We start from the raw sequence: 18,384 nt of genomic DNA on the forward strand, positions 1-18,384 counted from the left end.
ATGGACTGTGCAAAAGATGCATGGTGAGTGTCTCCCACTAAATCTAGCACAGCTCCAACAGGGTAAGGGCGATTTAACATCTGCCAGTTATCAGTCCCATAACTTACCAAATGATTCAAGGAACTGAGTAAAACCTTTTGTTAGTAATGGTCTTTTGAGAACAACTATCATTTCCTAAACAACATTCTCTATACTATATATACAGTATGTGTGTGTGCCACATGTGTCTATATATATATATATAGTATATATATATATATATATATATATATATATATATACATAATATATATGGAAAATACACGCAGACAATTGCCTCCTAATACTGCCCTACAGCTGTCATCAGGAAGCATATGACAGGAGAGAACAGAGTGAAGGGTTTCACAGAGGCTCCTACCAACACATGCCTGCTATATACCTGCACATCAACAACACCCAAACAGATATTACTAGCAAACCAAAACACACACACACACGCCTGCTATATACCTGCACATCAACAACACCCAAACAGATATTACTAGCAAACCAAAACACACACACACACACACACCTGCTATATACCTGCACATCAACACCCAAACAGCAATTACTAGCTTGGAAAAGCAGCTCAAACATCCCCTCTTTTCTAACCCCCTTCCCATCCTGACCTCCAGCCTCCCAGAGACGGGGAAAGACTGCACTCCGCCTCAGCCTGTTCCTCCTCAGCACTGACCTCTCAGAGAGTTGTGAGCTCTTGTCCAGTGACCTAGGCTGCTCCCGTCTGTCTCTAAGCTGTCGTAGTTGCTGCATGCACCCCCCTGCTTCCCTCTCCAGGCTTTATATAGAACTAAGGAGGCTCAGCCCTGCTGCATTATGGGAAGATGTGTGTGTGTGTGTGTGTGTGTGTGTGTGTGTGTGTGTGTGTGCGTGTGTATGAATCTCCTTGTCTGGGCGGTTATCTGACTCCAGGGTGCTGTTCCGCATATCAATTAGAGAGAGAGTTGTGCTGCAGAAAGCTGCTTCATGCAAGGTGCAGGGTGAATGCAGCTTGAAGATCACTAGTGCATGAAGCTTCATGCTACATCTCGCCTTCCCTCTCCCTTTTTAGTTTCTGCTTGCTTACACACACACAGGTCTATAAAATCCAAAGCCTTCTAAATCTAAATACTGCGATGATTACAAGTGCTGACAAGGGCATTTTTGTTCAGATTGTATTTACTGTATAAAAGGCATGAGAACTGCTGTTGTTTCGATCAATTGAACTGCACCCGGTCTCCGTGAACTCTTTTGCTTTCGGTCCCCCAGTTACTCCTAATTCACTGCTGTGTGAGTCTGGAGAGTTATTGATTTTCATAGTCCCAGAGGAAGGCAGAACATGATTGTACAGTTATGCTTTTTTTAAAAATCAATATTACACACGCTCATGGATCCTGGGTCCATGAAAAATCACACTGTTTGTTGGATGGGAAAAATGTAAATGTGCATGTAAAGAATTAAATTATGTGAAGACTGGAACTGTTTTAGGCTACCAATAATCAGTATAATAATTAGCATGAACAGTAGAACGTGCTGAAGTGTAAAATGCTGCCAATCTCACTGCTGGGTAGATTGTCTATAGAAAGTTTCCAGCCCAGAATAAAGAAAAGGAGACTCTCACTCTAAAACTAGGAGGCCTATCCTTGCCTGTTCTTGTGAAATATTTTTTTTAGCTGCATGGCTATATTTGGTCCAATATTGGATTTTCAAACATGTTAATGCCTTTTGTGCCCAAATTATGAAATAATTCGGGAAACAATCTGACTATTCACATCTCCTAACTGGTCCCAAAGAAAAGTGTTTAAACATTTACAATAAAATGTCTGATATAACGTTTAAAAAAAATGTTAGGATTACACAAAGATTATTTAAAAAGATATATCATCCACAAAAAGAGAGAGGCAAATAACAAGGCCTTGACGTCACACATTCAGTGTAAGGAAGAACATCCTTCCTGGTTTTGATCATCAGTGTATTATTTAAGAAGAAGAAAAAGAAGAAGAAGAAGAACAACAACAGTCATCATAATCTATATGTTAGATCGTGTCTTTCAATATTACACTATAGTATCACAGATCACATACAGACATCACAGATCACTGAAATAGAAACAAGCACACAGAATGCATGATTAAAAACATTACAAAGTATCAGGTCACAAATAAAAAAATAACATGACAGAATGTATGCAACATAAGAAAGAACAGAATGCTTTATATTATAGCCTAGTAAAATGGGTGTATAGTGTCTTATTAAACACTGATATGATATTAAATAACTTTCGCTATATTGTAAGCTTTTACAATTATTTTCAGTAAATCGAGATGAACGCAGGATCGATGATGCAGGCAGTTTGGTCAGCTGTCATGCTAATTTTCAATTAGTTTACTTTAGAAATGTCTTAACTGACTCAGCACGTTATTATCATGTGATAACATTCTTTACAAAAAAAACAAACCAAAATGTACCCGCCCAAAACAGTTCATTTCAGTACAAAGACTCCAGTGACTGTGTGCTCCAGAGAGCAGACGCTTACGCAATGCAAGGAAAAGCTGCGTCAGGAACATTAAAGGCTGAAGTATTGTGGAGAAATAAAATAGGCTACTATTCAAGATAAATAACAATGAAGAGTGTGTGAAAAATGCCATTTCACCAAAAATAGTCGGTGCACTGAGTCCACCCTTCCAAAAAAGAGAATGGACCGCGACCACCCTCCACTCTAGAATAAAATAACATGACTACTGTTTTTTAAAAAGGCAAACCTTAAATGAATTAGGATGGGTTTATATTCAGATCATCTACAGAATCACATTAGTGCTTTACGAAGTATGCTGCTCAATTAGGGGCTATTCTGAGAGGTATGTCCTGAGATGCATGGTGTGTGCAGAGTGCCAGACCGGTATTAGTGCCTGTGGGGGTGAGACAATTCCCCCAGCACAGACTGATGCCTGTTTTGCATAAATGGCTCATTTCAATACAGGTTTTGTTTGTTAACATTTAATAAACACAGCTCTTAATAAAAAGTAAGTGGTCTCTCTCTCTCTCTCTCTCTCTCTCTCTCTCTCTCTCTTATATATATATATATATATATATATATATATATATATATATATATATATATATAAAATTTATTTATTTTTATTTATTTATTTATTTATTTATTTTTTATTTTCAGTTTGAGTTGTCTGTTGCATTTCCAAAAATTCAAAAGCAAACTCCAATGCAGCTGCTCACTAGATGGACACTTTGGCTGACATGTGTCTATAGCAGCACAATAGAACTAGAGAGGAGCTCCTGAACTCAACAGCAGCCACTGCATAAAAAACACTCAGGGTGACCCATGTGAGCATCACAAAAAGATCAAACAAAATCATTGGAAGCAACTAACTCTTGTTGGGAGTATCTGTGTGTGCTCACCTGTAGTGCTTACACAGTTAACAAGGTAGAAACCTTGACATAGTACCTGTAATGTTTAAAGATATATTCAGAACAGAAGAAATTGTTTTAAAGGAAAAATGTTACTGCAAGAGTATTTATTTTACCCCCAACATTCACTATTCTGCCAATCTATGCCCCTTTGGAGTTCAGATCAGTAAATCTGCTATGTCTGGCTGGTTGTGTGTGTGCATGTCAGCGAGTCACTGCGAGCGACTGGCTGGTTGTGTGTGTGCATATCAGCGAGCCACTGAGAGTGTCTGGCTGGTTGCTGGAAAACACTGATTAAGGCTGTTGCAGGATGATAAGACTTTCTTGCCTCGACCCACGTCACATGGGAGGAAATTAAAAAGATACCACTGCTGTGTCTATATACTTAAAAGCATCGTTTTCATTATGAAAGTATCCAAATTATATATAAAAAGCCTGATAGCTGCCCTGTGACCACATCACTTGAACATGACAGTAAGAAACCAGGATGGAAAGACACAGTGGAGACAGAAATAAACAGTGGACTAAGTCAGTCCTCAAAGCAGCAGAAAGATGAAAGTAAAAAGGCTTTTTAGAATTCTGTGATGTTCACCTGATGAAGGCTTTGCAGCTGAAACGTTGGTTTCTTTCTCAATACATTTTGAAAACTTTTAGGAGTGTGCAGCTTCCCTTTACACATGAGGAAGAGCACAATAAATAAAGAGCTATAATACATATCTCTATCTATATAGTACATGAAAGTGCATCACTTTGTCAAGCATGGCTTTTCTATACAGTTTGGGAGCTCGGTTCTATAGCAATATTAAATTTAAATGGTCTGTATTAGAATCTGGGAAGGATGTAAACCTCTGCCTGTATGCACATCATACTTACATTCTGATATACTGCATCTCTAGAAAAGTGTTTGTGCAATTGTGATGAGACTTGTCAAGGACATTCTTCAGCACAAGTGATTGAATCTGGGGGTTCAGGGAGCAAGCCGTATAGAAATAGCCAGTAGGCGGTTAGTAGGGGTGGGCACTGGTAATTTCTTCCCCTCATAAAACTGTGAGCCCGATAAAGATTGAATGTAAATTGAAAACAAAATTACATTTAAAACAGCAAAGTTTTTTGAACTGTTATAAAACAGACATGACTGTCACTCCAGCCTAGAAAATGTAATTTATAGATACCGTGTAGCCTGTAAAACAAACTTGCTCTACATTTAACGTGAATGAATATTCAGATTATCTAACAGATAACTAATAGATTGTCTGTGTTCTGTCAGTGATCTAATATGGTAATGGTCATATAGTATTCATTCATGTTGAGTAATGCACATTAATTTTAACTATTGTAATTATTCAAATTAATTAATTGTTTAAATTAATTATTAAATACACTAATGTAATTGCCCCACAGTGTTTAGTGCTGGGTGCAGGCTGTGCACAGAGATCTTGTGTGTTTAGTGCTGGGTGCAGGCTGTGCACAGAGATCTTGTGTGTTTAGTGCTGGATGCAAGCAGTGCAGCAGACTAATGGTTTGTGACTGTAGGAATGCAATATAATGAGCTCTGGAAATGTTTCAGGGTCCCTTGGTTAAACTCTGCCCTTACAGGAATAGTGCTGTAACCACCCCTTACCTGCCTCTCGGCATTGTCAAACTCGCCCTCTTCTTCTTCGTACTGCTCCTGCAGAGGATCAGGGTCTGTGAAACCTGGAGGACAGGCAAGAAGGCAGGAGAGAGACAGAGATTAGACCTGTGCTTCCCAATCAGGAACTTCCTAAATGCAAGGACCACTGCAATGTAACCCTATAGGCCTGGTTCTTTAAAATAATTGTATCCAAGTACAAAGTAGCATACAATAACAATATGCTCATTTGGAAAAACTAGAAATAAATATTTAAGAAGGTTAATTTAATTTCACCTAAATTAACAATAATAATCTGTACTTTTATATAGTGCCTTCCATAGTAGACCACAATCACAAAATGCTTTTCAGAGGTAGGCTGTGAACTGTGCATTATATGCAGAGTCACTTGCAATAGGACATTGTTTTAATATCTCATCTGTAGGATGGAGAACAAGGGTGTTAAGTGACTAGCTCAGGGTCACACAGTAAGTCGGTCAGTGGCAGAGGTGGGATTTGAACTGGTGACCTCCTGGTTACAAGCCACAACATAAATTACAACTTTTCCACTGCCAAAATATGATAACTCCAATTTGCTTTGTTCATTTTATGAGTTTTTCTCAGTGCTTGAAATGGAAGTTGTGCCCATTGATGGCTGACAGCTAGCATTTCTTTTTGAAGCCAAAATGTAATGGTCTGACTGCAGCTTGGTCATTGGAATGAGTCTGAACTCCAACACCTGAATAATTACCAGGAAGCAGCAGCGTCGCTACTTGAGGAACATCATAGGGTAAGTTGCTATGGTGATTAATTAGCATTGATAACAGCCTAGTTTTTTGATATATTTTTTAAGTCACTGTATGTGTGACAGTGTCCATATGGACTAGGTTGAGACCAGAAATCAGTTTCAGAGCTGGATTCTAACCCAGAACTCCAGGTGTTACTATAACATGCATCTGGGTCCCTCCTCTATGTCTCTGCGGCAAGGTGACAGATAGGCCGTTCCTACCTGCACGACGAGCGCCCTCTCCTCGCCCTCAGCTCTTGCAACTTGTACGGTCCCAACAATTTTAAACACTGACATGTTACGCACCCCAACGTTTTGTTCTTTACTAGAAGCCATTCAATTGTGTGGTGGAAATACTGCATTTGCTCTGTTGCCCAGCAGTCTGGTGGATCTGTTGCAGCTGCACCTCTGTCGGTGGCATTGCAGCTTTCCAGACACCTTTCTGAAGCACCTTTTCCCATCTCACATACGGCAATCTTGGGGTGAGAATCGGCACTCTGTCTTATTTCTGAGTCCTCTTCCTGAATCTTTCTTTTCGTACCACCGCCCTTTATCCATGTTAACAGGCTAATATCTAATATGAGACTCAACACAATCGTTCTACGTTTTTAACTGAAACAAGTCTACAAGCTGTGCTATTGAGCAATTTCCCATGCTATTTTGCAATGCACTGGGGGAGTTATCTGAAGTCAACCGCTAACAACTGCTTGCTAGTTTGGATAGAAAAGGGGGTGGAACCCAAGCCTTTGCTTGTGATAAGTTTCAGTGATGAAAGCTAAAACCGGTCCATTTACAGCACTACATTCGGAAAGTGACGTTAGATAAGTCTTTTGAATTGAGACGTGCCGGTACTCAAATGTTTGGAACTGAGAATTATCCCAACATCTAGCATTGTGTTAACTAAACCACATCTCCATTTTAAGCCTGCTTCTATGTACTGGGGACCAGTTTGTGCAGTGCTGCATGACTATACAGTAATCAAATCGAATCAATTGATCATCATCAAGTTGCCCTGTGGTATTTTGGAACCTGTTACATTTTCTACACCTCACTTGGCACAACCAAGTAGCTCAGTATTTAAACATTTACAAAACAAAAAAATGACCCACTGACTATGAGGAGACATGTCTCAGGAATCATTAGTGCTAGAGAGCAAAGACATTCTGAATCTGACGGACACCCAACTCTGGGATTTATTTTCCAAGCAAATCCTGTCAGCCACACATGGAATGACCCTCTGGCTTACCTGTAAACCTGTATCTGTGATTGTGGGACCTAACACAGTGGGTCTGTTCAATTGAAACCCCTATTGGGGCTGACAGTGTAGACCTCACACTCACAAAGCATCCTATATGTTTAAACTGCACAGGGTCTAAAAAAATAGATCAAGTATGTTAATATCAGGTTTCATGTTTTTTTGTTTTTTTTTAGATTTAATGACAATCAAGTTGAAAGTGTACTTTCTCTTGCAACAGGCAGTCCCTCCCTTACCTTCCACTTTGATTCCCTTGGGGAACAGCCTCTCTTCGACTGTGGCACTGATATCGGCGAAAATATCACCCTCCTCCCGGTCAGCATCGATCTGCAAAGAGAAGCGGAGTGCAGTGAGGAGCTGATTTCCTGAAGGCTAGGTATGCTAGCCTTTTACTGTGTTGGAAATCTATGGTTTCATCATTTGTCTTTCTATGTTAATTCAGTATATTAAATTATATCAAATATAGAGCTCTGAACTGCTGCTGTGCTGCAGGTCACATGATCTGATCCTGGTGCCTTTGTTGTGCTGCAGGTCACATGGTCTGAGCCTGGTGCCTTTGATGTGCTGCAGGTCACATGGTCTGACTGCAGCTTGGTCATTGGAATGAGTCTGAACTCCAACACCTGAATAATTACCAGGAAGCAGCAGAGTCGCTACTTGAGGAACATCATAAGGTAAGTTGCTATGGTGATTAATTAGCATTGATAACAACCTAGTTTTTTTATATATTTTTTAAGTCACTGTTTTAATGAGTGATAACAGAAGTATGTGTGACAGTGTCCATATGGACTAGGTTGAGACCAGAAATCAGTTTCAGAGCTGGATTCTAACCCAGAACTCCAGGTGTTACTATAACATGCATCTGGGTCCCTCCTCTATGTCTCTGCGGCAAGGTGACAGACAGGCAGTTCCTACCCGCACGATGAGCGTCCTCTCCTGGTAGTACTTGGCGATGAGGCCGATGTTCTGTTTAAAGGTCTCCAGCCTCCTCTCAATGGCGTGGGTGTTGTCGTCAGGGCGACCCTGCTGAGACGCTCGCTTCTCCAGGCGCTGTCGCAGCTGAGGGTTCGAACAGGCCAGGAGCACCACCAGGTCAGGAGAGCCGATCTGTGAGGGGACACAGACTGACAGGGTGAGACACACAGACAGACAGGGAGAGACACACAGACAGACAGGGAGAGACACACAGACAGACAGGGAGAGACACACAGACAGACAGGGTGAGACACGCAGACAGACAGGGAGAGACACGCAGACAGACAGGGAGAGACACGCAGACTTACAGGCTGACAGGATGAGACACACAGACACACAGGCTGACAGGGTGAGACACACAGGCAGACAGGGTGAGACGGGGAGCCCTGCCTCTATGTATATATGGTGCGCTTTTTTTATGTTTTATTTGTATTGTATTATTATTTGTAGTTATTTACTATCTGAGACCGGCGAAAAAGCCAGACTCAGAGTGTAGCTGGTGTGGGTGGGGTTGAATCCCCATCCCTGTAAAGCTCGTGGGAGTGTGGCTTGAGCCTTAATAAGGTCATTGTTTAATAGGTAATTAAGGCTCCAGCCACAGATATAAAAGACCCACTCCAATCTCATTATTGAAGGGTGTTCAAGACTGGAGAACGAGTGAAGGGTTAGGAGGTAAAGTTATTAAATAGAGATAACAATTGCTAGACCTGCTTGCTTTGCACCAGCACAGCATGCCTTTTTGTTTGTGTAGTTTTGTGTTTGTTTAAATCTTTTATTTTCTATTACTTATTAGAAAACGATTGAGTACAAACAACCAATCAGCTTCCAGATCTAGCGGGCTTCTATTTTGCATAGATCCCCGCTGGAACATTGAAGTGCTTAATTGTGAATTATATTTAAAATCAATCCGCACAATACCGGCTTTTTCCCTTAACATTCTATTCTACAACTAATTTGATAACATAAAAAAACTACTTAAACATACTTTCTGATGCTGGTCTAGAGACGAGGGAAATCATGTCTGTGACAGGACAATGTAATGAAGGCTCAATTCACAGCTACTGGACAGCAAATCAACAGCGAAAACACAATTGGGCACAATTCTGTCATCTGCTGGATCCAAACAACACCCTCCCTCAAAACCAGCCAGTCAAACTGCCAGCCCTGTTTCAGTTCTTTCCGCACCAGCCAATCCACTGCCTGCCTGCTTGAATGAAGCCCCGCCTCCAACAACAAGTTTCGAGTCAGACTCAATACTACATGGATTATTCAACAGTTGTACATGCCCAGATAAATTATAATAAGAAAGAGTAAGACCCCAATAAATAAATAGGTTAGCAATAATAATAATAATAATAATAATAATAATAATATTTTCTCTATGTGTATGTCGTTTATCTATTCTAATTATGTTAGGGACTATTTTCCTCAGCGGAATGTTAACTGGCGAAATATCAGAGGTTCAAGGTAAATATAGGTTTTAACATTTTTTTTTTTTAAAGAGACAATAAATAAATAAATAATTTTCTAATAGCGATAGAGCCCTCTCGATGCGGCTTCTGCTCGGGACACAACTCCAGTCACGGTCATCCACCACACGGTTTGTCTAAGACCTTTTTGTATAATTCTTTTTATAGCACAGCTACTGCACAGTGTAATACTTCTTAATACCTATCACTTCAGGTTTAATTTAAAGAGTTATATTACTGTACATGACTGATAGATGCAGAGGGTACAAAGCTTTCAGTGTTTTCATGTTCTTTTTTAAGGCCTATTTTGTATCGTTTACCGATTTTAGTTAAACATTGGCACTCAAACAGGCTACATTTTTGTAATGTTTACACCTGGCTGCGCACAGCAGTACCTGCACTTTTGTGCTAAGAATTTCACCCCTGCTCCTAACAACAGAAATCACCATTTGTGCTGAATAAAACATACTTAATTATAAACTCTGAGGTTACGTTTTAAGAAACTTAGCTATGCTCAGTCGGGACAAGTCACAGCTGGGTTTTATTGGATCATTTAGAGAATCTCCCTGGATTGCATCCACCTCCTGTTTGTGGTTATCTTGGGGTTACTCTAAAAAGAAGTGGTTGATGTAATCCTTGTGGATTCCTCGGTACTGTTAAATGAAAACAATCACCTGCAACTTATCCTGGTGAGGTATATGGTGATGAAATCAACCAGTAAATTATATAGACCACTGTTTCGTCTAATACCTCCATCAGGTACCACTGTAAGAAACTAAGTGAAGCAGATAAATGATTTGACTAGAGACTTCTTCAAATCTAATATTCACCAAACACAGCTTCATTTGAAAGCTTCCCAATGAAGTGACTGTAAGAAGGTTCTGCCTCTTGGCTATGCTTGTATAATAGGGCAGAGGCTGGGGAAGAACCAGGGACCCTGCACACTACAAGCAAGCACTTTAACCAATATGAACAAAACCCAGGCTCTTCTGCATTCATGGCTTTAGCCTCATCTTATCTCACCGACAGGGGAGAGAATCTGCAACGCAGTGTATCACACAACACTGCCCATCACACTTGAGGGGTTGAGCGAGCCTCTCTACCTGCTCCTCGAAGGTGAAGGCCTGTGCGATCTCCCGCGGGAAGCCGTCCACGATGAAGCCCTTCGCATCCTGATGCTTGATGAACTGCTGCTTGAGCTCCTCAATCGTCGTCTCCTGAGAGGTGGCAGAGTAAGACAGTGAGATAGAGCGATAGACGGAGCTGTGCAGCTGAGAACATGCCACGAGGCTGGAGCAGGCTTACACACGACACAGAAAGACATGTAGGTGAGGCACTACTGCCGAACTACTAATACTGTAATGCTGCAGTAGAACTGGACATACCAACACTGTGCTTCTACATATTCAATCAACCCTTACCACCTAAAAAGTACTCATACTAGTTAATTAATTACATGTCATTATCTTTCAATGACAATAAAATGCGTACTGACGCACGTTTTTCACTTCCTTGATTTGTTAATGCATGTTAGGGTTGAACAATAACAGATTATGATGACATTATTGATCATTTGTTTAGTCTTGGTTATTTATTGTTAATGCTGGGACAAATATCTGCTATTCTGTGATTTTTTTTTCTTTAATAGTGTTACGTAGTGTTATGTAGCGGCTTTGATTGCATTTTACAAATGAAAGAATATTCAAATAGTCTGAATTCTGAAGGGATATCCCAACAGGAAAATGTTCATTCCAGCTCTATTTATTGTACTGAAAAATTGTTTTTAAAAATCAAATATTATCATAATCCTGTTTCTAATCAACACCACTGTTTCCGAGATGTTTCCTTCCACTCTCTTCCTGTAGACAACAGAATTTTCCATGAAGAAACGTAGAGCTGTTAGGTGCCATATAATTAAAACGGACATCTGAAAAGTACTCAGTACCTCACTCTACTGTGGAAGAGAACAGAGGTATTTTAAAAAGTGAAAATCAGGCCGGCAAAAAAGAACAAGAGTGTGTGAGAATTACTAACTAGGGAGAAAGTCAAAATGAATGACAATAGTCTATAATTAAGAATGTATTTCTAATCCAGCCTTCTAGCACGTACAAGCTTTTTTGCACAAGTCTGGGGATATCTTTTGCAGCTTTTCTCAATAGATCAGTTTTAACTGACCCCAGTGAATCATATTCAACACTTATTGTAGAGGAGAACGTTACCGAAATGAGCAGACGTCACATTCTGTTCAGCAGACAGACAATACCTGGGGAGCGAGCTCTCCGTTGGCGATGATTTTTGCGATCAGCTCCCACTTCCTGTCGCTGGGGGCGTGATGTAGCATCTGGTTGCGCAGGATCTCTCCCACAGAGACGCACATGAAACCGTAGCGCTGTGCCATCTTGGCAGTCTGTGTGCCTTTTCCACTGCCAGGCCCACCTGGCCAATGAGAAGAGAGAAAGAATCTATTAAGGGAAGGACCCAGCGAGGGGGAACACGGACAAGTATCCAAATCAGCACTTCTACTACTGAGTGAGGCGCTGCAAACGCAGCACTGTCTCCTTCCCTGCTTATCACGTTCGCAATCACTGTGACTGGCTCTTTTTGTAATTACTCAAATCTTACATTATTCATTGTTTTCATAAGTTTGTGTCAAAGTGCTTTGCACACACTGCTTTAAAAGACACTTTGAATGCCTACATCACTTATGACAGGCCACCAGAACTGAACAGCAGCTCCTGAACACATAGTTGGAGCACCTTAACATTTAAAAAAAAAATACTCCGAGTACAGCAAAAAAAAAAAGCAAAATGATGCCGTAAGGGCTGGGTGGTGCACTGGAAGTCGCTAGCGTCTCATTTGACGTCTGGAGGTCTGGGTTCGAATCCGATGCGTGAAGGTTGGTTTATACTTCTCAAAAGCCGTATGTCAGCTGCAGACACTTCTATGGGTGCGCCAGAAGGACTGAAGACTTTTTGACGCAGCAAAGTGGTCGTAGCTGTCGGTCACACTTTCAGCCAGTCTGCTTTACTGCCGGTGTTGACTTGTGACTAGGGTTGCCAACAGGCTCCACAGTCCCGGGACGCTTTTGAGACAGGATTTTAAAATTGCCCAACTCATGAATGAAGTGAATGTGTAAATTGGTACACATTTTTATGAGCAGCAAACATGTACTGAACATCTGAGCAACATTACTGATTTGATGGGGAAAGTAATTGCATACAGAAAATAAATATTGATGTTAACTTATTAGTGACTCAAATATATAAAATGAATAACACCACAAATAAAAATACATTGTATTCATTATTATTGTTATACAAGTGGTTGCTGTGCATGGTAGCCTATGTAAGCACCAATATTCATTTTAGCAAAGGTTTATTTACGCTTTAATTTCATTCAGTTTAGAGGCAAGTTTAAACTCCTGTTCTGTTGTTCATGTTTATTGGGTTCCTCAAAAACTTGCTCTATTGCGCTTCAATGGCTTGTGACTGTGCAACAAATGTTGGATTTTTTCAACATCATCCGACCCTGTGCGTTTTGAGGTCACAAGAAAACGAGGTCGGAAGTATAAACCAGCCTTTAGTCAGATAGAGAAATAAAGTGGGAGCACTGTATAGCAATGAATCTGCTTCTTTGGATTAAAGTCTGTGGTGATACTGTGCACTGCGAGTCCCTCACCGACGACGAAGATGATGGGCGGCCGTGGTTTGGAGGGATCGAAGACGTCGTACTCCTGGATGAGTCCGGTGGATTCTGTCATATCCGAGTCACTCTCGATGGAGAACTGAGCCTGGATGGGAGGCAGGCGTTCATACCGCCTATAGGGGCTTAGAGGGGCTGGCTCTGGGGAAGCAGGAACACACTGCATATATTACAGGGTTGGGGTTTATATTGACCCTCCCTTATTAAGCATGGTATACCATGGTAAACTGTGATGGGAAAACTGAAAAATGACTGTGTAGATTTACTGACAATAACAATAATAATAATCCACCCTAATTCAGACCCAGGCTACACTGCTCCATTTACCCCCTGATCCTTTGCGATCTAATAATAATCAGGCTGCTCTTTCATTTTCTACATTTTCTTTTTCATCTTCCATTTCGGTTTGATAATTTCCACATTCATAAGGTAACCATATGGCTCTGTGTTCAGTGGGACAGTTCAGACTTTTCAACTCACAACCCAATGCATTCTGGTATGTTTTACCAGTCAACCCAATGCATTCTGGTACATCTCTGGTACCATTCTTATCTTTAAGAGAAGCAGGACTACACTTACCTGAATGCACTGGGTTGTCAGTTGAAAAGTCTGAACTATCCCAAACTGTCCCGCTGAACAAGCAGCCATATGGTCACCTTACACATTCATTGTCACTATTATTGCTTAGGGTATTTTTTTAGCAGTCATTTTAACATTTCAGCCACTAGACATGCTTAAAATGAAAAACCCACCCCTTCAATTCTCTGATTGGATAAATGCAATGTCAAGACAACTACAAGACAAATGTAACGTAACACAGCAACACACCTGTCGTGTGGTTCCAAGTTTTTTTTTTCAACCAGTGCGTGCAAGTGATCTAGCGACCTATCAGCGCAATCAATCCTTATCGTTAAAGCCCCAGTAGCATCCACAAGACGGGCAGATCTAGGTTGTTCACTTGGGCGGCCCGTCCAGCTGAAACGGCCTAGGGAGAACTCTGGTCAGCATCCTCCAGTGAGTTTACCTGCTCTGAAGACGGTCTTCTTGCTCTGGCCCCCGTTGATGGGTGGCAGGGGCTGGCGGTCCTGTGTGATGAAGGTGTCCCAGCGCACCCTCTCAGGGCCTCCCAGCTCACGTGCTTTCTGCAGGCAGCTCTCCAGGTACCCCAGTGGGTCCTCGGGCCGGTGATACATCAGCCCTGTCAGCATGCTCTGTGTGACAGAGTCTGGGGTTAGGCAGCTGTTCTGCAGCAGTGCTGTGTGAGAGTCTGGGGTTAGACAGCTGCTCTGCAGCAGTGCTGTGTGAGAGTCTGGGATTAGGCAGCTACTCTGCAGCAGTGCTGTGTGATAGTGTCTGGGGTTAGGCAGCTGCTCTGCAGCAGTGCTGTGTGATAGTGTCTGGGGTTAGGCAGCTGCTCTGCAGCAGTGCTGTGTGATAGTGTCTGGGGTTAGGCAGCTGCTCTGCAGCAGCGCTGTGTGATAGAGTCTGGGGTTAGGCAGCTGCTCTGCAGCAGTGCTGTGTGATAGTGTCTGGGGTTAGGCAGCTGCTCTGCAGCAGTGCTGTGTGATAGAGTCTGGGGTTAGGCAGCTGCTCTGCAGCAGTGCTGTGTGATAGAGTCTGGGGTTAGGCAGCTGCTCTGCAGCAGTGCTGTGTGATAGTGTCTGGGGTTAGGCAGCTGCTCTGCAGCAGTGCTGTGTGATAGAGTCTGGGGTTAGGCAGCTGCTCTGTAGCAGTGCTGTGTGATAGTGTCTGGGGTTAGGCAGCTGCTCTGCAGCAGTGCTGTGTGATAGTGTCTGAGGTTTGATAGCTGCTCTGCAGCAGTGCTGTGTGAGACAAGGGTGGTCACCCTAGTAGAAGGCAAATAATGGTTTAAGATAATGAAATCCTTCTGAAATCCTACCTGTCGTGCACTGACCTTGGCTTCTTTAACGTACTATGGTACCAGACACAATTTTAAAAGTGAAAACACGTTTGCTGTACCATATATTTCTTTCAGAACTGCACTTGCGAGACCTACATAGCAATTAAGACATTCTCCACTCAGCCTTCTGTACACTGGGCTTCGTCAGAAACCAGGCCACATTACCAGGAAGCTTACTTCACTTTCGGTAGCTTCTCAGGGAAGCAAAACACATATTTGCATTGTTGGTGTTTGTTCTACACTAATAGCATTTGAATAGGAGCACATATAACAGACAATATTGTTAACGAGACAAGATCCTTCATAATAGTGTATAGGTGGTAGTGATAATGTTGCTCATGCCAATACTAGGTAAGGAAATGGATTCAAAAGTCTTGGTTTAGTCTTTTTATACAGGCAGTATTAGACCCGCAGCACTGAGAAGGACCCACTGCTCTTAATTAAAGGGCTGGGTTGGATGACTCAACATGACCGCCGTCCGTGAAACAATTCAAGGGCCAGGTCATCATCCCACTACAGTGGCATTGGAACAAAATTTAAAGTGGGGGTGCTGAAAGACATTGAACAAAACTGTAACCCCTGTATATGATGGAAGCCATGCAAAGCCTGAGGTGCTACCGCACCCCCAGCACCCCTAGTTCCAGCGTCCTTGTCCCACTGCTACCAGCAATACTTCCTGTCTGCTTGTGCAATGCTTTTGTAGCCACGGTAACTTAAGATGGACTCTTTGAAAACACTGCCACTCAGTGGCTGTAAATGGAAGTGTTTACATTTGAAACTGTCTGGTATGTATTTTTTAAAGCTGCTCTGAACAGGACATTCACCTCATCTGCAGTATTCAGCAGGTTTCATTCGACTTTATGAAGCACTTTATATATGATATGTGGAATTTCACATGCACTGGTGTTGCAGGGGGTGCTGGTTAATGGTTACATTCTGGTGTACATGATCTATGTATGGGGTCAGGTCCCCTCAGCTCAGCTCAGTGCAGTGTTATCGTATGGGGCCGGGTCCCCTCAGCTCAGTGCAGTGTTTTTGAAGGGTCTGTAGCTCTCAGCTCTGATGCCACTCACGAGGGAAGGCAGGTGCAGAGGAAGACTCTTTCAGCAAAGAGCTGCTTCTCTCTCACTTCTCTTCTTGTAATGCTAATCCCCGGCAAACCTCGGAGGAGGGCATTTACATGTCAATTGCCAGACAGGAAGGCAAAAAAAATTCACAAGAGCAGGTGCAGAAATAGCAAACCACAATGTGGTCTTGCGATTCTTCAGCTCAAGCTCTACAATGCTTTTTCATTCAGGGTTCTTCCTCATCTCAGTTTCAGGGAAGAACAACACTACTTGTGGCATTCCCCTGTTGCAAGATGGTAAAGATGGCCCATCTGACAGGCTTTGACAGGGGGCAGTTGAAAGGTGCTTGGTTAGCTAGCCAGTACTGTCTAAAGTAGAGAAGTGTCATCAGAAATGGGGATTTCTACCTCCAACATTTCGAGGACTTAAGCATGGGAAGAACATTTTTAACACCTTGCAGACTCGTTGTATCATATTACTGGCTGTGACACTACACTCTGTTGACACTGTTATGGCAGGTGTTTCCAGTGTAAGATATCAAATGCTCAAAATTGACCTTGATAAAACTTGTCAAATATCCATTACCAATAAATACTAATAACATTATTGCATTGATTTATGCTTTATTACCTCGAATGGCAGCAGGAATCATCTCAATGTGCAAGACTACAGAATTCATATTATTATATATCATATTATTCATATATCATATTATTCATATAAACCCAATTATTTAAAGTTCATACACAGATGTAATTCATGCATTTATATTTAATCTGTTTGATGTTCTTGATGAGTTTGTAATAAATTATGAGTTACTTTATTCCCAGATCTGTCCTCTGCCAAGCTATCATGAGCTAGCAGCCCCTGCTTGATATGTAAAAGACTGAAATTGAAAAGGAACAGTGTTCTCAAATACTATAACATTCATGGCAACATTCATGATTTTCCCATGGTTATAGTATGCATGTTCCATAGTTCACCATGGGTTGCCATGTTTTTCAATATGCTTGCCTATGCTTTACCATGCTTTATTACAATTTGCTAGCCTTTTCCTATAGTAAACTTTTTAAAGATATAATACTATCTATAGGAGTCAGAGTGGCACTGATTTTGACAAGTTTACCCAGTTTAGCCTTCTGTGCGCTCAGATAGATCGGAAACTACAGCTATGGCCAAAAGTTTCCATCACCTAGAATTTTAGGGTTGAGACATAATTAAAAAAAACTACATTATTATTATTAATTCATCATTTAGCAGACGCTTTTATCCAAAGCGACTTACAGAGACCAGGTGAGCTATGCATCACAGCTGCTGCTGCAGAGTCACTTACACAGGACCTCGGTTTTACATCTCATCCGAAGAACGGAAATTATATACATGTAATTTAGATATTTCATTTAACATAATATAATTAAAGAAACTACAAAATGATATCGCAAAAGTCTACCGGAAGCCATAATAGCAGTACAGCATCTCATGTTAGATTTCGTCAAGTATATGGAAAACTACAAAGTGGTATGCAGTTCAATATGTTACCGTAACGTTATTCAGCAGATTTCATTTGACTTTATGAAGCAAAATTAGTTAATTCTATAGGATGCAAAACTTTTGGCCATAGCTGTAGACTTGGCTGACCGGTTTGTTTACACTATCTAAGCTAGTTAGAGCTGCAGCACATAGGATTCCTCCCCCCTTGAATAATTCTGACCTCTCTGTCACTCTGTGAACTACACCCTTTCTCCTGGTACCAAGGTCCTTGCTCCTCCCCCTCCTCCCCTCCTATATTGACTGTGCTGGGGGGGCTGTCTGTTTGTTTTTGCCAGTAATCTCCATGAGGACAGGAAGCCTCTTTCTGCCCTGGTTCAGAGCAGGAAGCAAAGCCCTGGCTGGCTGCTAGGAAACTCTACATCGCATTCACAAGTAGGACGACAGAGACGCAACCTGGCCAGCGACACAGGCTGAGGGGCGACACACAGCCACACTCTATACACAGGGACTGAAATACCTAGTGCAGTATATTTAAAACAAACTACCAAAGCACTGGGTAAAACTAGGGTGGGTGTGTCAAACGGATTTGAGTCCCCTAATTCAGCATTGATTTTGTCCCTATGTTTTTAATGATCATACTAATATATAGCGGTGTAATACGACA

The 18,384-nt window shown here is 41.7% G+C and overlaps 1 protein-coding gene across 1 annotated transcript in view; it reads right to left on the minus strand.

The window, feature by feature from the left end:
* LOC121303531 overlaps nt 1-18,384 on the minus strand; it is a 42,238-nt gene that overhangs the window by 14,911 nt on the left and 8,943 nt on the right. The window contains exons 2-9 of the mRNA XM_041234285.1: nt 14,266-14,452; nt 13,218-13,382; nt 11,803-11,975; nt 10,643-10,756; nt 8,011-8,202; nt 7,332-7,422; nt 7,087-7,212; nt 5,066-5,139 (exon numbers count right to left, since the gene is read on the minus strand). Coding sequence (XP_041090219.1) covers nt 5,066-5,139; nt 7,087-7,212; nt 7,332-7,422; nt 8,011-8,202; nt 10,643-10,756; nt 11,803-11,975; nt 13,218-13,382; nt 14,266-14,452 — 1,122 coding nt within the window. The remainder of the gene's footprint in view (nt 1-5,065; nt 5,140-7,086; nt 7,213-7,331; nt 7,423-8,010; nt 8,203-10,642; nt 10,757-11,802; nt 11,976-13,217; nt 13,383-14,265; nt 14,453-18,384) is intronic.

Source organism: Polyodon spathula, chromosome 33, assembly GCF_017654505.1.
Source record: "Polyodon spathula isolate WHYD16114869_AA chromosome 33, ASM1765450v1, whole genome shotgun sequence".
Lineage (NCBI taxonomy): Eukaryota > Metazoa > Chordata > Actinopteri > Acipenseriformes > Polyodontidae > Polyodon > Polyodon spathula.